Raw genomic sequence first — 23,976 nt, forward strand, 5'->3', positions numbered from 1 at the left:
GCCCTGCAACTCTGGGGTGTCAGTTGGAGAAAGGTTCAGAGCATGGGCGTGAATTCTTAAATCACCTCTCCCGTCCCCTTGGAGCCAGAGTGGACATCCTGCAGCAGCTTGGGGACAGTGGGGAGCGCTGTGGCGATGGAAGGTGGCATCATCCTCCGACCGTGTCTTCGCTGGGCCTTGGCTGAGGCCCCACTGATGAGTTCCCGCGGGAGCACCGACGCGGCCCCCACTGCGCTGGAGATGCCCCTGGCCAGGCCAAGCCTCGCTCTACGCCCCCCGCCCTGTGCTTGCAGGGTGTCCACACCGGCAGCACCTCCTCTTTTCGGGGCTGATCTTTCTCCAGGGGCAGCATGAGTGCACCCCCCATTTATCGTCTTTAGTGGATGACGACTTTCACAGTGATAAGTAGAGTCCTCTGTTGTTTCTTCAGCCAATTGTGACTAAAATAACGTTGGAGTCGTGAGTGAGGATGGGAAAGCTCATTAGAAGAGGGGTCTTCGGCAGCTCACACCAAACAGCCGATATGCTGCCAAAAAGCACAGCCACAAGCAGGGTGGGAAGGGCCGTTTCCACCAAGGGTCCCCGGGCCCTGTCGGACAGTGTCTGGGCCTCCATCCACTGCTGTTTTGACTTCGACCTGGGCTTTGTGGCTCCTGGGGGCTTGGGAGAGCCTTCTCGAAGACGACACATCATGTCGCAGGAACCTGGGGTAGCGGTTGCCTGGTGGAGCACCCATGGTTCTCGCTTCCTGCAGGTGGCCTGCAATCCTGGGCTGCAGGGACGCAGCTCCCTGGGTCCCTCCAGCCTAGGGGTGACCCAAGCCTGCTGCTGCACACTTACCGCCCGGATGAGCATTTCCCTGTCTTCGGTGCCCTGTGTTTAACACTAGAGGGGTTTGTGTGCAGGTGGGCCTGGCTTGGGCCCCACCTGCTGCTCCTTGTCTCCCCTCAGAGCCTTGAGCCGAGGGCAGCTGGGAGGGAGGATGTGGACACGAGACCAGAAGAAGAACCAGAATAAGCCAGGGCCCAGCTGCGGCTCAGCCCCTCGGAAGGTGAGGGCCACGGGAGACTGCCCAGAGCCGGAGCCGGCCCGGGGAGAGAGAACCAGTGCTTGGGACTGCCACGTTAGAAAGGCAGTGATAGAACTTTCCAAAGAAAGTGCTATCTGATATGACACTTTTGTGAAATATTTTAAGATTATAAGGCTGAGAAAGGAATTCGATGTTTGGAAATAAAGTAGCACTGGGCTCTGTAGAAACAAGACACAACACCCTAGAGGGATTCAGAAAGCAAAGCCCAGAGAAATTCAGGAATAAGGGTTAGTCATCCTGTCCTACCTGCACTGGGTGGAATCCGGGGCCCTTGTCTCCTGCAGGATTAGCATTTAGGAAGCACCTGTTTGGTGGAAGATTCCAGGTTTTGTTTCTTCCACTGGGGATGGGAGGGGAACTCATGGAGTGGGGAGAGTTGTAGCAGGTGGTACCCCCAAGGATACCCCAGGGTGGAGTCGGGCAGCTGCCCGTCACCCAAGGTGCTATACAACCGTGGTCCCGAGTGGGCCCCAGACAGACAGTCATTGCCCTGACCAGGCCCTGTCAACGCCCCAGCCTTTTGAGGAGCTATTAAATAAAGGAAGGTAGAAACATTGCCAAGCGAGACTCCAGCCAGGATTCTGGGCTGAAGGGAATTCCTCACTCGCCTGCACTTGGTAGGGGAACAGAGCATCGTGGTTAAGAGCTTGGCATCTGCTTGTCCGAGGCCCTCGGCAACTACGTTTGCTGGAGGTGGCTTTGTTCCCTGAGACCCCTCGGCATCCCCAGTGCTAAGGACAGAGGGCCCATTTGGCCTTTGTTCCCAGGGTCCACACTAGCCTGGTGTCCAAGGCTGCTGAGCTGGGGACAGGAGCAGGTGGGGGCACTGGAAAGAGTCTAGGTTCTCTTGGAGTCCTCACAGCAGCTGTTTTCCAAAGACCGGCAGATTTGGAGGACGTTTGGGGACGGGGAGCTTCTGGACTGTCCTCCCACCCAGAGCTAAAAACAGGCTTTTCTTCAGAGAACTTCTGCCAAATCCTTGTATTATGTGCCTGATAGTTTATTTACTTTTTTCTTGAGATATCTTTTCAAAGAAAGCTTTGTGTTCCTGTCATGAGTGAAACCCAGTATAATTTGCAGGAAGGTGACTCACACATGTTTATCAGTGTACCCCATCCCGTAATGTCGTCTCATGGACGCATGTCATGCTTTGGGAAACACTAGCTCAAAGAAAATCCCTTCCCTCCACTCCCCAGGAAGACTCCCTGTGTATGGGCTTCCCGGCCCTGCACCTTCCCGGGGAGGGGAGCGGGGGGTGCTGGCATCCCTTGGAGGGAAAGTAGGCTCTAGATCGTGGTGAACGAGGATTATCTCCCTCCACTGCTTCCTGGTCCTGCAGTTTGATCCTCCCTGGCTGATTCCTAGGGCGACCTGGTGCATTTTTAAAGGGGGAGTTTTGGGTTTGGGGCCCAGAAAGGTGTTCTTGTTGACATCGGCAAGGACTAGTTCGATTGAGTCAGATGAGAGCAGATGCTGGTCTCTGAGGAAGGCAGAGAACAGTTGGCAAATTGTGCCTGTGTTTACATGCTTCTTCCAGGCCCTTCCAAAGCTGGGGCCTCTCACTTGCTGGAGAGTGCCAGCCCCAAAGAGGTCTGGATCTACAGATCTAGGATTTCCCACTTGAGCCATGTGCTGTGAGATCCAGGTTTCATTCTCCTGTGTGTAGTCACCATCCTGGGCACCGGTACTGCCCTGCCTGTGTCTGCAGCTCCTGCCCCAGGCATCCCATTCTTTTTTCCAGACAAAGAAGGAGCTGGAGAGGGGCAGAACAGGCCAGCCGCTTGCCACGTAGGTGATGGTCAAAACCACTAGCTAGTATCCTTCATAGATAAATCCCTTAAAGATCTGTAAGAAAAAGATGAACATTCCGTTTTCTAAAATAGAAGCAGGCCATTCAGAAAGGAAGAAATATGAGGAAATAAACACATACACATGTCCAAACTTGCCAGTTAATGAGACAACGAAATCCTTTTTGTTTTGCCTACCAGATTCACAGTCCAGTGGCAAACAGGCCCCATGGTACAGGTCTCAGGACCCTGAAAATCCTCATGAGCTTTCTGGGGTCCTTTTGGCAGAACGTGCCCTGAGACTCAAAACTGCAGATGCTCAGGAATTCTCCTTCTAGGAATTTAGCCCAAAGATAGTGAAAAGGCATATGGCCACGGGTGTCCATCGTAACACGGAGGTGGAAGCAACCTAGATATCTAACAGCGTGAAATCGGTTAGGTAAATTATAGGCTGCGGTCCTGCTCATGCAACCATTCACTTATTCCGTCACTCAACAGATGTACTGAAAGCTTCCTGTGTGCCAGGCACTATTCCAGGCTCTGGGGATTCTGCGGTGAACAGAATAGACAAAACCTAGCCTAATGGGAGGTGAGAGAGGATGGATGGATGGATGGGGGGTATTCTTTACCCAGGGGGCTCAGGACAGTTGTCCTTGAGTAGGAAACATGAAGGAGAAGCCCGAAGGAGAGAGAACAAGCTGTGGACCTGTGGGACAGACGTTCCAGGCAGAGAGAACAGGGCTCATCTGGTGGCCCTGAGGTGGGAGCTTGGCTGGTGGTCCCATGAGTAGCAAGGAGGCAGACTGGGAAGTGAGAGAAGATGGGGGAACGAGAGGGAGGCAGTCTGCTCATGGGAAGGCAGGGTTTGAGCACAGGAGTCCTGGGGGCCTACGTACATTTTTAAAGGAGCACACTCTGTAGGGGATGAGGGCTGAGGCAGGGGAGCCAGCTCCACCACTGTCACCATCGACCAGGCACTGTCACCATCTTTAAGAGAAGAGGGTGGCCTGCACCAGGGGCAGGCGGTGGGGAGAAGTGTCAGATTCTGGGCATAGTGGAAACACGTATCTGTTGACAGGGAACAACGTTCTTTAGAAGGAAGCTTCCCTGGCACATTCCGGCCCTCATCCCGGGCTGGGTGGGGCCATTGGTCCTTGCAGACCCCCTTCAGCTCAGTTGGGCCCCATGCACAGGTATGAAGTGGAAGAGGCCAGTGAATACATAGATCCAGTTACCTGGAAAGATGGGCTTTATCTGCTAAAGCTGAACCTACACAGAATCCAGCGACACATCCTGGCTACGTGCTCGGTGGGGGATGTGTGTGTATGTGCCCTTGAAGACTGCACAAGGTCCTCGGCAGCACTATTCATGACGGCTACAATCTGGAAACAGCAGGCACGCTCACCAACAGAAGACTGGGACACACTCACCCGGCGGAACACTGCCAGCGGAAGGAACAAATGACAGTGACCCACCATGGGGGGTGGTTCACCGGCGTGATGTGGAGCCGTGGAAGACGCCAAACTCAAAGAGGTCTTGGTTTTTTATTCCATTTACATCAAGTTCAAAAACAGGCAAATCTAACCTGTGGTCTTGGAAGTCAGGCTCCCCGTGGGCAGGAGGACTGACAGGCAGGGGCCTCTGGGCACAGAGATGCTCACTTTGTGACAGGCCATTGTGCCAAGCCCTTATGATTCTGGTCCTTTTCTGTATGTATGTCAGACTTCAGTCAAGAGGTGACTTTTTAAAAGTTTAGTTAATTATTATTTTAAAAATCTGTGTTTATGCACTAAAAATATTGTCTGGAAGGATGTTCAACAAAATATTTGATAGAGATTGTTTCTGGGAGATAAGATTATGGATGGTTTTAATTTTTTTTCCCTTTGTGTAGAAAATTTCTAAAATCTCTTACACACACACACGCGCACACACACACACACACACACACACACACACACACACGGCTGAAGTTTATTAGCAGTCTGATGTGGCCAGGGCTTTGCCAGCTGAAAGGATGTAGTGCTTTATCCCACAATTGATACCGAGGAACTCAGGAACTCCACCTAATGGAGCACGTCAAGAATAAAGGGGAATATTTGTTAATTGAATGTCATGTTATGTCCTCAGTTATGTCTCATACAAGATAGGCAATTCAGAATTCCCAAGTATCCAATTAAAATGCTAATTATCTCATACCTTGATAAGGCCGCTCTGGTGGAGAGAGAGAGTGGCTTCTCACTGGCACTGCCTCTCCTCATGCCCTGACCACTGCCGTCTTTACGCTGCCCTTGCCTGTGGCAGGCGAGCTTTCCCCTTCCAGGATCTCTGCACCCCGGCTACCTCTCCTGGAGCACCAGCTCCTGCTTTCCACAGGCTGGCCTGGTGCACCATCCCTGGAATCGGTGGGCCATTTGTCCTGGCAGGCCCTTTCCCGCTCAGTCTGGGCCCCATGCACAGACTAGAGTCCAGGGCCCTGGAAGGCATAGCACAGCATCATCCGCCAGTGGTGTTTGGGGAACAGAGAGCCTTGCCCTGCCAAGTGCCCCCACCGCTGACAGATGTGAGGTCCAAAGCCATCGGGGTCAGAAACCCTACATGGACCCCAGGCTCAAAGGGACTCTTTTGAGGGCTTTCCTGACCACAGCACGTCACCACACTGACCTGCAGTTTCCTCATCAGCAAAGTAGGAAACCCTCTCCTCCCCTGAAGGATTGTCCTAAACGCCAAACGCTGCAGGTAGCTGTTGGGTCTTTCTCGCTGGCCACGCCTGTGGGAGGTCCTGGGTGAGAAGGCGGCAGCATCCCCCATCCGGCCAGGGTTGCAGGTGGTCCTTTGTCCCTGGTGGTGCTGCATCGGTGCAGGCTGCGCCACGAAGCTGTTCTGTGAGCACTGGTTTTATTAATAATGCATTTCTGGGTTTATCCAAGGCTTGAAATCCGTCCCTTCTTGATGTCGTTCCGTGTGAAGGCTACTTGCTCTTTTAAAGCATGTTCAGAGCCTCTCCGTGGTGGCTCGCTGGAGCGCTCTGCATCCTTCTTCACCGGGGGGCCTGGGGAAGGAGGGGGACAGGGCAGCCCCCCGGTCTACCACCGAGTCCCGGAACCCCCCTCCCGCAAGAAGGCCCTCACGCTCTGGCCCTGCCCACCTTCGTGACCCTGTGTCCTAACCTCCTGCCCTCCGAGACCCTCTGCTCGTCCAGGTGGCCTCCACCACCCTGCCCATCTTCTCTTGCACGCTCCTTTTCCTGGCTCGGCCTCCTGGGAACCTGACATGCATCGAGGCCCAACCTGGGAGGGAACGAGGTGGCTGGTGCCACCCACAGCCCCTGCTGAGCTCCCTGGCTGGCCCCGTCTGCTGGCGCTCATGCTCGCACTGAGGGTTTGGCGACCCTTGCTGCCTGGGGCAGCCCTTCTGCCATAACCTTGAGCAGCTATAATGCATTTTTTGCGGGGCTGTGGATGTCTCCTCATCAGATGATACACCTCAGAGGGCAGAAGCCAAACCGTGCGGCCAGGAAGGCTCCATGGGCTGGACTTGCAGGCACCTGGGGAGTCCTAGCAGTACTGTCCCCGGAGATCTGGGCCTTGGAATCTGCTGTCCCTGCCCTGTTAACCCCTCTCCAGGCACTGACGGATGGGCCTGCCACACTGTCACTACAGGAGCCCCATTGACGTCGTTATTCACAGCACAGACTCTCCCAGGTTACTTAAAGGTTCTCATTTTTGCCTGGATACAAAGCATTTTCTACCTGTGTCTTGCTTGGGAAAAATTTATAGGCAAGAGCGTTAGAGGGATGGCCATGTCGGGGAGCTTCAGGGACCACCACAAGGCGGGTGGCGGGACTTTGGGCAGACCCCGCCCTTCCCTCTGCTCGCCAGGAAGCCCCTCCTGCTGCTCCGGGAGGCTGTGGGCCATGTGCCTGGTCGGAGTGCCCTCCGTCCAGGTGAGCAGGAGGAAGCTGGGGTGGTGAGGCCCACCTGACCCTCGCGCTGCACGTGAGAGGCCGATTGTCTGAAAGGGCAGGCGGCGCTGGTCTCTGGGGCTGCCGACACTTCCTGTCTTTCTGTCTGCTGCCCTCTTATGGATAGACCAGTCATTTCTAGCAGTGCTGTTCTGACTCTTTGTAAAATCTGCCTGCTGTGTTTTCATACTGTACTTCTAGGTGTTAATTATCTAATGTGTGTTTATGGTCTCTATCTGATGGTTCTTTTTTTTTTTTTTTTTTTTTGTGGTACGCGGGCCTCTCACTGCTGTGGCCTCTCCCGTTGCGGAGCACAGGCTCCAGACGTGCAGGCCCAGCGGCCATGGCTCATGGGCCCAGCCGCTCCGTGGCATGTGGGATCCTCCCGGACCGGGGCACGAACCCGTGTCCCCTGCATCGGCAGGCGGATTCCCAACCACTGCGCCACCAGGGAAGCCCCTGATGGTTCTTTTATCGGAAGTCCTGGGAGGGTCTAACCTGCTGTTTGCTGTGTCTGACAGCTCTTGTGGACTATTTTCAGACTGTGAGTTCATCTTCAGTGTGTGGGGTGTGTGTATATATATGTGTATATGTACCTGCATGTGTGTGTAGACGTATGTGCATGTGTGTGTAGGCATATATGCATGTGTGTCCATATGTGTGTGTGCACATGCAGAGATTGTGGCAGATCGTGGCTCTCCTGCCTGGGTTGAGAGTGTGGCCGCTCAGTTTGGCTTTGTCAATTTGGCTCCAGGTATCAAAAGTCAGGGACCAAATTTTTTGTTAGTTTCCTGGCTTCAGGGTTTCCAAACCATACAGGTCGTTCACACTTGAACCTGAACCCCGTGGAGGACAGACCTATGCTGCGAATTCTGAGGGAACGTTCATTATTTTTTTCCCAGAGCCCGGGAAGCTTCCTGATGGCCTCCTGTGGTGCTGGTGCATTTTCTCCAAGGCTGTGCATCCCTGCCCAGCCCCCAGCTTTATGTTGGGGAGGGCTCTCAGTTCTGGCCCCCTACCTCTGGTTTGTCCGGGGCCTTCTCACTGTCCCCACATGGCAACGAATGCCAAGGCCTCCAGGTTAGCAAGACCAGCAGCTTCCTCTTCTCTGCTGGCCTCACTTTCCTTTTGTCCTGTGGATGTGGCTCTGCTTATGATTTTTTTTTTTTTTTTTTTTTGCTGTACGCGGGCCTCTCACTGCTGTGGCCTCTCCCGTTGCGGAGCACAGGCTCCGGACACACAGGCCCCGCGGCCATGGCTCGCGGGCCCAGCCGCTCTGCGGCATGTGGGATCCTCCGGGATCGGGGCACGAACCCGTGTCCCCTGCATCGGCAGGCGGACTCTCAACCACTGCGCCACCAGGGAGGCCCTGCTTATGATTTTTAATCAGCACCTCTGAGTGTTGGGGGTAGGAAGTCTTTTGGCTGCATACTCTACCTTCATCTTATTGTGGCTCCCAAGGGGCTGATTGGTAGCTCACAGCCGAATTCGGCCATAGACGTGTGTCATCAGTGGTCAGCCCCTCAGGTTATGCGTCAGCTGGACCCTCACCTAGTTCACAGTTTGCCATATTCTCTGTAAAGGTCTAGTGGGTCTTTATGAAGTATCCTCCCGTTGCTGCCTGGTCTGTGAGCCATCCAGTGGGAATGGGGTGCCTCTGCTTCTACGGTCTGTCCTCCAGGCCTGTTCTTGCCGAGCTCTGACCGGGCTGTACGGGAGCCTCACGTCGAGCCTGTGGCCCCAGTTTGGAGCATCCTTACTCCCCATGCCTTGAGAATCAGAAATATGTCGGACTCAGGGTCCTGGGCCACTACACTTGCCCCAGAACTTGGGCGCCTTTGCATGTCCATGGCCCAAGGCTGAGGTCCCAGGGAGAGGGGCCCTTGAGGTGTGTGAGCAAAAAACGCAACCTGTCGAGTCCACGTGTTACGCCACTAGAGCATCTGTTTGTTCTTGTATCATGTCAGACAGGTTCATTTGAAACAAAATCAGATGCTCAAGTCCAGCTTGAAGGACTTAATTAAACCCTTTTAAGGGAGCATGAATTTCCAGCATGTGGCGTTTCCCCTCCTCTTTCCAGCTCTTCCTTGTGGGTGTGGGATCGTGTGGCTGACAGAGGCAATCCGGGCTGCAGTTTGCTGATGAAAACTGGGTCGGCCGTTCCTTAGTCTGGTGCTTCTGTGAGCCATGCCTTTCAAAGGCTTTTTACTTAGAAGCCAAGGCATGCGATGAAGGCTGTTTCTACTGAGTAGATTACGGGTTAGGGAAACACCTGCTTCTGAGACTGGCTGCAGGTGGGGGAACCGATGCCACCCCGTTTCCCCAGGCTGAACCTCCTGATTTGCACATTCACCACCCCTCTGCCTGTCCCCTGCTGTCCCTATCACCTGGAGAGTGGCTGCTGCCCCCAGAGCCCTGCTTCTGTCTGGGTAGGGCATCGTCCCCCAAGGCTCAGGGAGCCCTGTGGCTCCATGGCCTGTCGGCATCCCCCACTCACCGTGGGCTGCTGTGTGGAGTCACAGTGTCTGAGGCCCCATTGTCTGGGTGGGCGGTGTGGAGCCGCCTCAGGGCCCTGACTTGGCCCGGCCGTCCTGTGGCCTCGGAGAGACCGAGGCTGGAGTCGGGGGCAGCCGCCTGAGCGCTCCCGCCATGAATACGGGGGCAGCTGATGCCGTGCGTGGCTTTCCTCACCTCCCTGGGCAGTTCCTCAAATTCTTTGGGCTGAGGAACTATTTCACTTGCAGATGCCCAATTACTCTGTGGGATTTGTAAAGCAGGTCTGCAAGCTGACTGAATACAGCAGAGCCGTTCCTGCGTAACAGTTCCTTAATACCGAATCATAACAGTTATGCATAATTTGTGTTTACAGTGCCTGGAGGATTAGACTCCTCTGTTCAGACGTGCTCTAAAACAGGCCTAGAACATGCAGGGCAGGATTGTCACTTAGTGTGCCCACGGGCAGCCTTGGTGTTCTGAGCACAGCCCTGTGGTCGATCTTCCCTGCCCTGGCAGTCAGTGGGTAGAGTGGGGTCCACCTGGACCTGCTTCTCAACCAAGGCCATCCAGAAGGCTGGGCCTGAGCTCTTGCCCAGGCCTCAGGGAGGGGGTGAGGGCAGCCCCCCACCGTTGCCCCTCCGCCCCGACTGGGTTCTGCAGAGGCTGGGGCCTTGGAGTGCGGAGTCCCACGCCCAGACGATCTCCCACCCCCCGAGGTCCTGCAGTGTATGGTGGGGGCAGGGGCAGGGTCCTGGCATCTCCAGAGCTGTTGGCAGTGTGGGCTCCTGAGGGCTCAGCACTGCTCGTATGGTGTTGATGTGGCAGTGGCTCATCCGCTGACCTCCGTCACACCCCGGGGCTTGCCAGGCTCTGCTGACCTCCGAGCTCCTGGAGGCCTCCCCTGGCTCTGGCTCTGGGCTCAGCCTAAGGGTGGGCTACCAGCGACCTGCTCTGAGGTCTCGTCTTTCCCTTTAGACCTTCTCCTGGCCTCCCCTGCTCCAGATGGGAGCTCGTCCAGGGGGCCAACCGGTTTGCTACTTGGCACAAGTAGGGAAAAGCTGGGCCTGCCCCCAGACCCTGCCTTTCTCCCCCTCCCTGGAGCCTGCCCTGCCTTGCTCCATCTGCACATGGACCTGCCCCTCAACCCCGTCCTCTAGGCCAGAGCCCAGTGGCCCCCGCTCTCCTTTCCCTGCGCCCCTCCCTGGGCTCAGGCTCAGGGCCTGGGTGAGTCCCGCACTGGGGCTGGGAGAGCTCTCGTCCTTCCCTGGCTGTGCATCCAGCCCCTCCTCGTGTGGGAGGATGTGGCCACTGGAGAAGGGAGTCACAGGGAGACGCCCCCTCCAGCCCTGCAGAGGCAGGTGGCCCCTGCCCTAGCCCATCTCCCTGCGGGACCAGGGCTGTCTTCCTGATGGGCCTCGAAGGCTGGGCAGCGCCGTGGCACTGGAAGTGGCGAGCTCTTCCAGCCTTGTCCCCTCTCCGCGCTGACCTCTGTGCTTCGGCGGCCTGTGGACTACAGGCTACCAGCCACGGATCCACGCTGGGGAGTTCAGGCCTTCCTGCAGGCGCAGCTGAGCAGGGCCTGGGCTGAAGATTTGCACGGGGGCGGGGGGCGTGTGTGCTCCAGTGACTCTACTCTGACGTGTCTTCCTTCCCCCGCAGCCTCTTCGAGCACTACTGCTTCTCCCGGGGTGGCATGCGCCACAGTTCCTACACCTGCATCTGCGGCAGGTAAGCGCGCCTCCTGGGTCGCGTGGGAATGATCACGGGAGGCGGTTAGGGAAAGTGAGGGGACCCCACCGTCCTCCCAGCTTAAACGCACCTGTTGCTCCCATGCCCGAGGCAGTGCCCACCTAAGCCTTAGAAGTCGCTCTCCCCTCCTAAGGCTCTGGGAGCAGAGGTTGCTTCTGCCCATCCTGGGCAGTGCCGGCTGAGGAGGGGAGCCGGCCTGCCCACTGCCGTGCCCTCCCTCCCCGTCTCCGGCTGGCTGCTCCTCCTGGGGCTGGCCTTCCTCGCCCCCTCCACACAGGCACGCTCCCAGCATGGGGGGACCGGGCCGTGACCTCAGGCTATGCCAGCTTCTGTGTGCAGGCGGTGCAGAAGGAGCTGTATCAGTGCCGGAGGCTGTGGTTTTGCGTGTGTGTGGCCGTGTGGGGAACAGCACAGCCGTGGGTGGGTCTGGGGCTCTGTCATGCAGGGTGCCACTGTAGGCATGTTTGTGTGTGGCACGTTGTGGCTGGGGGCGGGGGCTTTGTGTCCGTCCTGTGTGTCACCCGCACTTGGCCGGGTGTGCTTTAGAGGCACAGGGTAGAAATGACCACGAGTATAGGGGCAGCTCATGGCCGTGAGTGTGCACTGCTGTGTGGCTTTGAGGGGCACGTCCTGGGTGTGGGCGGCCCCCCTGTCCCCCAGGCTCACCGCATCTAGTCTCCTTGTGCTGTCCCCTTGGGTCAGAGGGTCTGGCCTCTGTCCAGCCAGGATGGAGCCAGCAGCTCTGCTGACGTGCACGTCCTCGGCACATGAATAATACATGTGAACATCTCAGTCCTTGGACGTGTTCTTCTCTGGTAGATAGAGAGAAAAATCATTATTTCTACTTTTATGATTCCTAAGACTCCCAAACAGGGCCATAAATATTACACCCAGTGGGTTTTTTTTTTCTTTCGACAGACTTAAAAGTCTTTTTTTTCTTAAAGGCATCTCTCATTAGGGAAGTGTTCTCAAGCAGAGGGGCTAGGAGCCACTGGCTCACCGTCTGTGGCCCTGGCCTGGCAGACCTCCATGGCAGCCCCCTGACACAGCCCGGCCCTTCCCACTGGGCCTCCCCTCTCTGCTAGTCACCAGGAAATAAGGGCTTCTTTGGAGTCCCTTCCCCGGGCCCGCAGGCCCTCGCTCCCACCTCAGGCCCACATCCCCAGCGCCAAGGCCACCGACCCGAACAGCCTCAGCCAAGGGAGCGCTGCCAGTGCCACTGCCAGGAGCCCAGTGGTTGGCCAAGAGCTGTGTGACTGCAATATGCCAGGGCTGCCTTGCCCCTCACCCCCACCTCAGGCTGTGGACCTGGTCCAGCGGCCCTGGGCCCCTGCTGCAAGGTGGACAGTACTGCCCTTGGGGCAGGGAGTTGGGGTGCTAGCGCCCGGGGTCTTCTGGGTGAGGATGAGCTGTTGACCTCCCCCTGGTACTCTGCAGTGGTGAGAACTCGGCCGTGCTGCACTACGGACACGCCGGGGCCCCCAACAACAAGACCATCCAGGACGGAGACATGTGGTGAGTGAGGCCAGCCCCCGAGCTGCCCGGGTTCTGCACGTGAACAGCGGGGCTGTGGTGGGCCTCAACCCCAAAGGTGGCTGCCCACGGCCTCTTGGTCCCACCCTGAGAAGGCTGACCACGGTGAGGTCCCCCCGTTGCTCTGGGTCCAGACTTCTCTGCCAAGGCTTTGGCCTACATGTAGCCTCCTCTCCAGGACCAGGGAGGCCCTGAGAGAGGGGAACGGGGGCCCTGTGTTGTGCGGGTGACGCGCCACCTCAGAGGAGGGCCTGCGCCGTCTCCCAGCACCCACCACGCTTACTTCTCTGGCATCTCAGTTCGGAGCAGAGAAGACCCCTAGGGAGTCCCCCGCCCTCTGAACCTGCCAGCTCCTGCCTCAAGACTCCTTGGCACGAGCGGCCATTGATTCAGGAGGTCAGAGGTGGTGCTTGGCCCTCAAGGCTGTCGGCAGGGCTTTGCTGAGCACAGTGTGATGTGCTCCCCGCTCCCCATGGAGCCGTGACTAAGCAGACGTGGGCAGGACCCACAGCCTCCAGCCCTCCGATGGACTGTGCCCAGCAGGCGGAGTCGCAGACCCTGCTCCCAGACCCCAGTGTGTAGGGCTCATACTGGGCATACGCGCCCCTCTCTTGGGTAGCCTCTCTGGCCTTGGCAGGGGCCTGTGGGCGCCTCACTGACCTGGACCGGCCCCGTCCTCCGCTCACGGGCACTCGCACTGCCCGCCTGTTCTCTCCACCACCCAGACGTCAGGCAGGGCCAGTCCAGGCTGCCAAGGGCTCCCGAGAGCCGTCCAGAGGCCACCGGCCCCACGGGACCACCTGTCTTGGCCTGCAGACATCTTGCTGTGGTCACCGACCCGCAGATGAGGGCAGGAGGGGTGCGCACTGTCCCACCTGGTCCTTTGGTGCCTTTCCCTCCTGTTGCTAAGGCACCTGAGCCAGGCTCCATTGCGCTGCTTCCCGCCAGTGCCCCGCCCCCTCTCGGGTCGTACACGTGCCCTGCTAGGCTCCATCCCCGAGCTGGCATTCTGGTCCTGCCCGCAACACTGGCCAGGAACCAGCCTCGCACAGGGAGTGGGTAAGGCTGCACCCGGGGTTCCCTGGCCCACAGCCACCGGGGGACATGAGCCAAGAGATGCCCGCTTCTGAGCTGTCACTGCACAGTGTTTTCAGAAACCCGCCCAAGCCCAGGGTGCCCCTGCTGCAGGGTGCACCAGGCACCCACTGGCTGCGGTGTTCACTCACCCAGGGTCAGGAGCTGGATGGATGTTCTGGTCCGGGCCCCTGTTGGCAGGAGCCCAGCTCAGCCTTCTAGGAGGAAACAAAGCCTCTTAATTCCCACTCTGAGCCTCAGTTTACTTGCTGTCGGTGGAGATAGCACACAGCACTTGGCACTGCACTGGGCAGCAGCAGGGACCCGTTGGGACCACAAGTGCTGGGTGGACACTTGGGGGCCTGGGCCAGCAGGACAGGGATGGGAGCACGCAGAGGGGGACACCCCATGTGGACACAGAGGCCACTGCCGCTCACCACAACCCCCCCATCCCCAGAGTGTCTAACGCCCTTCCTGGCATAGGGGCCAAGGGCGTGCAGCCACTTTGACAGGGTTCTCCCCTATGCCTGGCACCAGGGACAGCTCTTTATGTAGATTTGCTCACCTTGATCCTATGAAGTGTGTGTCTCCCCCTCCCCTCACCTCCCCCCCACAACGTGTAGGCAAGGTCACTGAGACACAGTCCAGGTGCAGAGCCAGAGGATTGGGGGGTGGGGTCGGCTGCCTCCGGCTTGACTCAGCTGGAGACTAAGGAAAGTTGGTGGTTGGGGGGGGCTGCCCTTTGGTGGCCCCAAAGGAAGATCGCCTGGTGTCTTCAGGGACTCACGCTTTCTAGAACCTTTCCTAACGCTTTTGACTCTGCGGCGCCTTCTGGCTGGGCCAGGACGGGGGAACCCAGTCCCCAGGCAGAGGCAGACCCCAGCCACACCAGCAGGCCCCAGCTGTCCCTGTCGGGTGTTCTGCAGCAGGGCCATATGGCTCTGAGTCTTTCTCCTCTGTGAGTTAGTCACGGCCCAGAGGAAAGGACTGCTTCTCCTCTCTTCTCTTTATGTGTCCTAAGACAGTCCTCCCCCCATGAGAGGCTGGCTCCGGGGGCCCTTGGCACGGTGGGGCCTGGCTGACCAGGGGTGCCATGCAGCAGGCCGCCTCCACACATCCAGATGCTGTGGCCTCAACCCTCCTGGGCAGTGTGTGGCACCTGTGTCTCTTGGTTGCAGCTTTAGAGACAGGAGCGATCCAGGGAATCCCATGGTTGTTAATGCCAAGCCCAAGCTGGTGATTTTATTTTTCTAGTGCTCACTTTGAAATGTAGCCAGTAGAATAATTATGAGTTTATTACAGTCAATTTATTATGCAGCATTTAGAACAACGTGTTTTGTTGATTACTGCTACAGCCAGGTTGCTGGCGGCATTTATAATCCATTGTTTTATTGAAATTGATCTGCCAAGCGCCTACTGTGTTTGGTAAATAATAAAGCACTCTGTTATCCCAACATAAAATTCACAGCACTTCATCATAAGGTACAAAACCAAAATATAAGCATAGTGCAGAATTTTTCCTGAAGCTGAGCGTCTCCCAGAGCCATGACTATTTTCCAGGTGCCCATCGGGTGATACGCTCTGGGTCTCAGTTCCTTGATGTCGGGTGAAAATGCCCCAGAGATGGTTTAACATTTAGCAGTGGGACTGTTTGGGGGCCGGAGCTGGTCCAGGACAGTCAGATGCTGCTGGAGAAAGTGAGGCGTGGGTGCCGAGGGGCAGCCAGCCCTTCCCATCCCTCTCCCTCTGGTCCCAGATGTGTGATGATGAACACAGAAGGTCCCCAGTTCAAGTCCCTGCCCTCCCCCTCCCTAGCTGAATGGCCACCCCTCTGAGCCTCAGTTTCTCCATCCATCGTTGGGGGAAAGACAGCACCCAGCTCTGAGGACTGGGATAATGAGGGCAAAACGTTGAGTGTGGAGCCCGGCACAGGTGGCTCTTGGCGGGAGGGAGCTGCAACACAGCGACATTCCCAGAGCCAGCAACGCACCTGTGCCCCTGAGGCCCGCCTTCCAGCAGCTGCTTCCAGGGCGGAGGCTGGAGGCGAGAGCCACCAGCGGAGCATGTGCCGGGCCCAGCTCTCCAGTCACGTGGTTGCCTGCTCTGTGTTTTCAGCCCCCAAACTGTCCGCGAGGCGCGTGCCAGGTGGAGCACGTAGCCGGCCAGGGCCACCGTCAACTCCTCTGTCCTTCTAAAACCAGGCACCTCCCGGGAGCTGGGCCGGGAAATCAGGGCCCCGTACGTTAGACGCGCTGGTTCTTACTCCACATCAGATGCGTCACCCGAGAGCTGAGAAGAGGATTTGGGGGACCACTCCTCGCACCACGCCAGACCCCCGCCATTTACCTCGGCTGGATGCTGCCCCGCTTGCTCTGCATGGATCCCGGGGTGGGGAACTAGACTTTGACGTGGCCTCAGGTCCCCACGTTCCTCCCTCTTGGCTGGTTCAGAGGCACAAGGCCTCTTGTGGGGCCTCTCGGGGCTTTGCTGTTGCCTCTGAGAGCCCTTTCCTGCTGTGGCCCTCGGGGTTCACCATGAGCCCCGTCACCAAGTTGCTGTCCTAGAGAAGCCGTTAGCTGCTGTTTTCATCTTAAGGCAAACAGGCAGACCTTCTAAAACAGGATAACAGAAGTGTGGCGCGCTTCTAATTAATGCCCTTGCCGAGCTCACACGGGACGGTGTCGAGCGTCATCGAAGGCCCTTCCTGGGTGGGAGCCCCAGGAGAACCCCTCACCACCAAGTCAGTCCTGACCCGCTGGCTCTGAGCACAGGAGTGGCTGGGGTGATGGTCCTCTGAGTCCTCACGCACTGCCCTCTCCTCCCAGAACCAGCCTGGGCTTTGGAAACCAGAGTCTCCAAAGGTGGGTAGAAGCGCCGAGGGCTGGTGCCCTGCCCATGGGCCACCAGGGAGCACCACTGTCCATGTTTAAGTCTCCAAGGAAGTAGTGCACCCAGAGTTGGACCCACGCTTGTGCTAGACTCCCCGTCTCCTCTGGGCCCAGCAGGCACACCCCAGGAGGCAGAGGTAGGGAGGGTCCAGGGTCTGCGTCCAGTGGGGTCTGATTTGGAAAACAGCTGGGACACCACTCCTCACCTGCCACCTCCTCCCTCTCCCACCATCTGATCAGGTGGCGGAGGAGTGGTTCCTGGGGTAGCGTGCCCTGTGGCCCTTATCAGAGCCTTCTAGCTGCCCCAGTCGAAGGATGCCCCGGCCTGGGTTGCCCAGGGGCAGAGGTGGGTGGTGAGCCGGACCTCCCAGCACTGGCCAGAAGAGGGCAGCGTTGCCTCAGGGCGCGCTTGCCGGGCTCATCTCTGCTGGCTGTGGTCTCTGTGTCCTGGGGCATGGGAGGGGGGGCGGCTAGCTCGGTTAGTGGGGGAGGGAGACGCCTGTCCCGGCCCGTCCCTTAGCAGCCAGCCTGTGTCATTTCCTCTCCTTCCCTGTAGCGGGACGAGGGCCCCTTCTGTCTCCTTGCCCCGATGATGGTCAGCCTGAAGCCCCGGCTTTGCCCTGCTGACTGGCGGAGGGCTGACACAGCACTCCTGGACCGAAGCCCAGAGAAATAAGGGCTACTGATTTCCTCCCAGGGAGGCCCCGGAAGACACCCGAAGTGTCGCTGGCGTGTGGGTGGTGCTTGCTGCTGCTCCCCGCGTTGAGGTGGTGTCAGACACTGTCTGCAGGGCTGCCCGGGCTGCCCCGTCCTTTCCTGCCACAGAGGAGGAGCCAGGCCCACGAGGGGGCACGGCTGGGGCAGCTCTCTCCCCTCCTGGCCACCCTCGTCCTGCCACTGGCACCACTGCCGGCCGGCTTCTCCCTGCCCTTCTCTCGAGTTAGTTCCCTGTTCGTCCCACAGGTTTGATGTGGACTAGACGTTAGTTTAAACTGCTTGGGAAGCGTGCCCCCGCCTCACCCCCTCCGTCACACGGCGCCCGGGACAACAGCCTGCGTCTCCGTCATCGACATCCCACTCCCGCCCCTGCGGGCTGCGGGGTCCCCACTGCTCACCCAGGGTCCCGGCAGCCCCCTTGGCATCTCAGGAAGGAATGGGACGATCCTGCCCACTCCTGGGGGCCACTTGGTCTGATGTCTTTCCGGCATCTGTGTGCTGCTGCCCATGGAGGGGCGAGTCATGCCTGGGGCTCCTCCCCAGCTGGCAGAGAGGCCACCTTGAGGTGTCCCCAAGCCCCCGTTGTCCTGGTGCTTGAGGTGCCTGAGGCCTCGGTCAGCTTTAGGGAATGAGTGTCACCTCCAGGCCCGGCTTCCTGATGCCAGGCCCAGCCCAGACACACCCCCAGCCCGCCCGCACCCGCCTGGCTGTCTCCTCAGAGGACAATGCAGCTGTCACCAGCCAGCCCCCTCCTGAGGATTGGATGGTCTTAAGGACATGCCCCAGTCCTGGGGGCAAGAGAACACTCTCAGGAGGGCACAGGCCCTGGTCAGCCATCTGTCTAGACCAGTGGCCGTGGCCTTCAACCTGCCATCCAGGTTGAAGCAGCCTTTACCGTTATAACCCAGGGCCAGGGGAGCAGACATGCCTAGATAACCAGGCACCCTCACCACGGGGTTTCTGTCCGTCTGTGTTGTCCGTTTATGCTCCTTCCCTGTAGCCCACACAGTTGACATCACGACTCACAGTGTGAAAGCACCAGTCCAGACAGCCCGGGTGCTCGCAGATACCATGGGACACTACTTACCGAAAAGTGGAACGAAGCATGTGCTGTGCGCGTGACACCGACTCACTGCCTCCCCCGCGGAGGCCACTGCCCTGACGCCCAGCCCTCGCCCCGCTGTGCTGTGGCAGCAGCCAGCCCCGGGTGGGCGCCCGCCGTGTCCCACCCATAGGTCGGACCGGTACCGGGTAACGTCCTTCCTGGGGACGCAGCCCACACTGGTGCCCTGCTTCTCCCCACGTCATCTGTAGAAAGGTAACAGCAGTCCCATCCGGACACAGGAGGCCCACAGCACGTGCCTGCTCTTGTCACCGTGTGTGCCGGGGATTGCTGGCTCGGGGGCTCCTGGAGCTGGTTGCCTAGGTGACTTCCCTGTCTGCCCGGGCCCCACAGGAACAGCTGTCCCGTGACTGGGTTGGGGAACAGGGATGCCCAGAAGGCAGTCTCTCTGGGGAGAGAGCAGCTTGGTGAGTCAGCCTGTGGTACGGAGGGAGCCTCCAGGGCTCCGAGTGGTGGCCTTTGCCCCGCCGGCCACACCTGGGGCTCGGCATTGCACCAGAGGTCTGGCTGGGAGCCAGTGGGTGGCCCGTGGGTCTTGTCTGGCCTGCGGCACATGAACAGGAAAGTGACCAGTACGCCTCCCTCTCTGTCTCACGCTGAGGTCTGGAGGGAAGCAGGAGTTTCCCGCAGCTCAGAAATCCCCCAGCCTGGTCTGGAACGCAGACTGGGGCGGGTGCAAGTTGGGGTCTGAAATGCTGCGACCGTGGTGAACAGGTCATTGAGTTAGTGCATACACACACGCGTGCATGCGCAGTGCCTTATCTGGGGTGAGAGGTAGCTGGGAACGAGGCAGCGACCCTGGAGCTTAAAATGAAGCTGCAGCCTGCGTACACAGCGGCCCTCGTATAAACACTGCGGCATTTCCCCCAAACCTTCCCCAGGCCTCACATCACTGGCCGAACCGTCTCGTAGGCCTTCTGCCTGCGGTGGAGCCAGGGGGACTGAGGAGGGCCTGGGTGGGCCAATGGTGGCGGGTAGCCCGGGCCTAAAGCTGCCCAGGAGGAGCCAGCGGAAGACAGAACCTCTCATCTGAGCCAGAAATAGAACCAGATGAACACATGTGAGGACAGAGACGCCAGCATATTGCTCGGAGATGTGTAATATCTCCCCAGATGGCTTAGATTATCACACGCGTTCACTCGACCAGAGATGGTAAGGTCTCCGGTGGGTGTCCCCAGGCAGCCGGGGAGGACGGATCCGGCGTTCTCGGTTGAGCCAAAGGATGAGCGAATTCTCCATCATCAGCGTGCATTCAGAGGACGGATGGGGTGGACACAGAGGAGTTGGGGGAGATGATTTATAAAAGGCGATGGCTTTCATCCCTGGATTCCAGAATGGCTTAAAATCTGAATAACTTATACATGTAGGAACTCTGAGGGGGATTTAAAAAAAAAAAAAAAAAGCAAAAAAAGATAGGGAACTGAGAGCACAAAAATAGACGTCAGCCCCGTGCCTGAGCGTCGCGGGGCAGGATGGAGCTGGCCAGCTGGGTGTACACTTCCTTCTCCAGAAAGCGGATGATTTTAAAACAAAAAATACAGCTGAAGTTTTCTAGAACCTGAACAATAAAGCCAGACAGGCTGAGGAACTCCAAGCACCCACCTTCCCACATTTTTGTTTTTGAGAACTTGGTCAGGAGTCTTGTCTGTCCTGGGGAAGAGTCCTGTTTTCACTGCTCTGGATGACTCCAGCGTTTGGCCTGTTCTTGTGGGCTTCCTGGCTTTTTAAATAATTTAATTTATGTTTTTCTTTGAGATCTGCACAGTCCGATAGAAATTTCTGCCGGGGGTGCTGCTACAGGTTGCCCTCTGATGTGGTGGCCCCCAGGAATCCATGTCCCCACGCCCCTGGCTCTATCCTGACTGCTCAGGCCATTCCTGGGCATTCTGAATCAACAAACCACAGACGATTTTCTTTTGTTGGCTCTGAGGAGCCCAAATGAGAATGCCCTGCTCTCCGGGTGAAGCTAGGCCGCGGCCCATGCGGTTCCGCTCCCCAGGCCTGTCTGCATGCTGGCCCTGGTGGACGTGAACATGCAGCAGTGGTGGCGTCCGCGTTTTAAAAGTGGGAAAACTGAGTCCCTGAAGGCTGAGGGCCAGAGCCAGGACAGGAGAGCCCATCCCTGGGCTCTGAACTGCTGACCACCGACTTGGGACTTTGCTGGACCAGTGTTCAGAGCCTCAGTTTCCCTGCAGTTTAGGGCTAAGATACGCCCCACCCTCCTGGCCAGCTGGGAGGGGGGCGGGAGGGGAGTGGGGATGTGCCCCGGGCAGGAGTAAGGCTGCAGACAGCCGTCAGCCCTAACACCCCGGTGCATCTGGAGCATCCTGGAGAGCAGATGCCTAGGCATGTCTGCTCAGGGCTTCTCGACATTTGGTCCTCGGTTCCCACACCAGGCCTGGGTGGCTCCCCTCAAGGGAGGCCCAAGTCCCCCTTCCGTTGGCCTGCCCCAGGCAGGGTCCCCCAGAGTCTGTGACTTTGACCCAACGCGAAGTCTCCCCTGCCGTGCCAGTGGGGCTCTTCCCCCGCCCCCCTGAGAATCACCTGAGTTGTTATCTGATGCTTTTTGCACTATTGACACTGTTTATGGTGTTTTGCAATCAGAAAAAGACAGGAGATTAAAAAGTGCCCGACTGGGGACTTTGGATTCCAGCAGGGCGTCTGCGGATCCCGAGCGTTCGCGTTTTTCCTTTAGAAGTCTGTTTCTGTGGTGTCCCCGGTGCTGCTGTCAGGCCGCGTGGCCCAACTCCTTGCTCCACTTGTAGGGCCAGTTGCTGGGGGTAGGGGTCCCCAGAGACAGGCACACAGGCAGCTTCTGGAATGTTGGTTGAGCCATCGTGTTTACCATTAGAATTTGGGTTTGGGTGAGAAGCTCTTGTCATAGAAGGCGTGGCTCTGCCCTCCGGGCTCAGATTTGCCAGGATTTGTGCGGCCTACAGAGTGCCCCCCAGGGGCAGAGCCAGGCACAGAGAGGACAGCCCTTACCGCCTCCACCCCACCTGGCGCTGTGGTCCCCTGGTCCTGAAGACACAGCAGGGGTCCAGGCCTGAGGCTGGACTGATGTCCCTCCGTCGGTTCTGTCACTGTCAGCATCCTGCCTTGGCCCTGACCCCGTGATGGGGCCAGGGGGCTGTTGGGTCCCTGCTCTGTGCCTGCAGTCGAGCAGCCTGCTGGGGTGGGACAGGATGTGGAGGCTGCTCAGTCTGGGCACCCCACTCCTCTCAGCGTGGGTGACCCAGTGGGAGCCAGGCTTGGACCCAGCAGCCCCTCACTTATTTAGTCTTATCTCACCGTGGAGGTTGCGTGGGGCAGGATTCTTACCCGTCCTTGACCAGTAAAGGGTGTGAGCACGTGGTCAGGCAGCAAGGGTGTGGGAGCGAGGCTCGCTCCTCTCCCTCCCAGCCCTGCTGCACCGGGGCCCTGTCACGGGGTGTCCAGAGGGCAGGCTCAGCTGGCCCGTCCTCCTGACTCAGCAGCCTGCCTGCCTGTCCCAGCACCGTCCTGCCTCTACTGGCTCGTGCTCCCAGCTCCAGCTTCTTCTTTCCTCCCCCTCTCTACTCCCACCTTCTGTGCCTCCTGGTCTCCACTCTGTCACCTGGAGATGCTGGGGGCCAGACGGCCCCCGAGTCGGGGACTTGGCCAGCCGGGCCCTGGCAGAGCACACTGTCCCACCCCAGTGGGGAGAGGGCCACGCTTCTCTGGCCAAGGGGACCCCAGAGCTGGAGCAGAACTGTCGGCTGGGTTTTCACGGGGACACCGGGGCCTGCAAGAAGCAGGCACTGCGGCTCAGCCCACGTCTTCTGTCAGGCGGGTGCGTCTGTCCCAAGGACCCGTCCAGCTCCCGTGAGCATTGCCTCATGGGCTGCAGCTGTGCCCCATGCTGGGTGCTGGGTGGCCCCGGGAGGGTCTGTCAGAATGCCCTTATGGAGGCCAGGTGGCAGGTGGGGGTCTGGGGCCATCTCCGCCCCTCCCCCTCCCCACAGCTGGGCATCCAGAGGCCTGGCCAGCGGAGGCTGTGGAGGGGAGGTGTGTGGGCCGCCCCACTGCCCCCAGCCTTCCTGCTCTGGGGTCGGAGGTCTCCTGGGACGCCCCGTGGTTCCTTGGCCGCTCGTGTACCGTGAGGGGACAGCAGGGTCGGAGGGCCCCAAGCTGCTGCCTGCACTGGCCACGCTGCAAGAAGGCTTGGGCTCAGCGGCTTGAGCGCCGGGCGGGAGGGAAGCGTGGTTGGAGGGGACGGGTGCCCCTAGTGTCCCCCTGGCCTCATGCCCCGCTCTCCCTGCAGCGTGTTCGACATGGGCGGGGAGTATTACTGCTTTGCTTCGGACATCACGTGCTCCTTTCCCGCCAACGGCAAGTTCACCCTGGACCAGAAGGCCATCTATGAGGCAGTGCTGCGGAGCTCCCGGGCCGTCATGAGCACCATGAAGCCAGGTGAGGGCAGGGGCGGGGCCTGCGGGGAGGACCACCTGGCGTGTGGATGCAGACGGCCAGGTGGCAGGTTACCTCGGAGAAGCAGGTCCCGCACTCTGCGACCTGAATCTGTCGCCCCCTCTCACGCTCAGCCAGCAAGGCTCCAGATGCTGGCGGGTCCCCAGCATCCTTCCTGGGAAAGGGATCTGACCACCAAGCAGGGACAGAGCTGGGGATCGGGGAGCTCAGCCCAAGGTCACCCCACATCCCATCCGACCTCCACCTGCACATCTTCCTTTCCACACTGGCCACTGGGATGTCAGCATGTCCTCTGCCCTGTCCCAGAGCAGAGTCTGTTCCAGAGAGGGCTTGGCAGCTTGATCACTGGCCTCTGGTTGCGCGTGGAGCACCCTCGTTCGCGGCTGCCGGCTGCGGCTGGGTTGGCGGGAGCTGAATGTCTCTCCGGTATTTGGGGAATGGTGAGAGGAGGTGGCGGGGCCATCTGAGCACCTGGCATGACAGGCCTTGAGGGCTGGGCTCTGAGTTCAAAATCGGGGACTGTGGCAGTCAGATTTGTATCCCTCCATGGAGCTTTTTTTTTTTTTTTTACAAAGAGAAAAAGAAGAAAAGATCCTGAGCCCCCAGACTGTAAGGCCCCAGTGTGTGGCCCCTTTCGGGCCCAGAATCTGATGGCTCGGTTCTTGGCCTCCACGGCCCCGTGGCCACTTGTTGCAGGCCAGGTGCTGATCGTGAGGGGTCCTCTGCAGCTGCCCCCTTCAGGGGAGGCAGATTGTCAGCAGGGCTTTGTGGATGCCCCCCATCCAGCACTGGGGCCCACCAGAGGCCAGGGAGCCCTGGAGGGGTGATGGGCCCACACCCTGTGTCCAGAGGGAACAGGGCTTGGTCACCAGATGAGTCCAAGGATGAGGAACTCAGATATACCCCAGAAAGGAGACAAGGAAGGAAACCTCAAAGCTAACCTCCTGCTCGGCGACAGTGTCGACGAGACTTGCCTGGTTTAGCGGCTGGGAAAGAAAACAGCATCTTGTGCTGTAACTGTGTTTAAAAAGCAGCAGCTCCCTCTAGGTAGGGATTAATATGGACACCTCCAGGACAAACCATTGCATGAAGACACAGAAGTGCAGGAG

At 58.6% G+C, this 23,976-nt stretch overlaps 1 protein-coding gene across 1 annotated transcript in view; it reads left to right on the forward strand.

Moving 5' to 3' along the window:
- The window catches only part of PEPD (peptidase D), a 115,690-nt gene that overhangs the window by 79,383 nt on the left and 12,331 nt on the right, over positions 1-23,976 (forward strand). Inside the window, exons 10-12 of the mRNA XM_060083429.1 lie at positions 10,994-11,062; positions 12,521-12,598; positions 22,701-22,849. Coding sequence (XP_059939412.1) covers positions 10,994-11,062; positions 12,521-12,598; positions 22,701-22,849 — 296 coding nt within the window. The remainder of the gene's footprint in view (positions 1-10,993; positions 11,063-12,520; positions 12,599-22,700; positions 22,850-23,976) is intronic.

This window comes from Mesoplodon densirostris, chromosome 19 (genome assembly GCF_025265405.1).
Source record: "Mesoplodon densirostris isolate mMesDen1 chromosome 19, mMesDen1 primary haplotype, whole genome shotgun sequence".
NCBI lineage: Eukaryota > Metazoa > Chordata > Mammalia > Artiodactyla > Ziphiidae > Mesoplodon > Mesoplodon densirostris.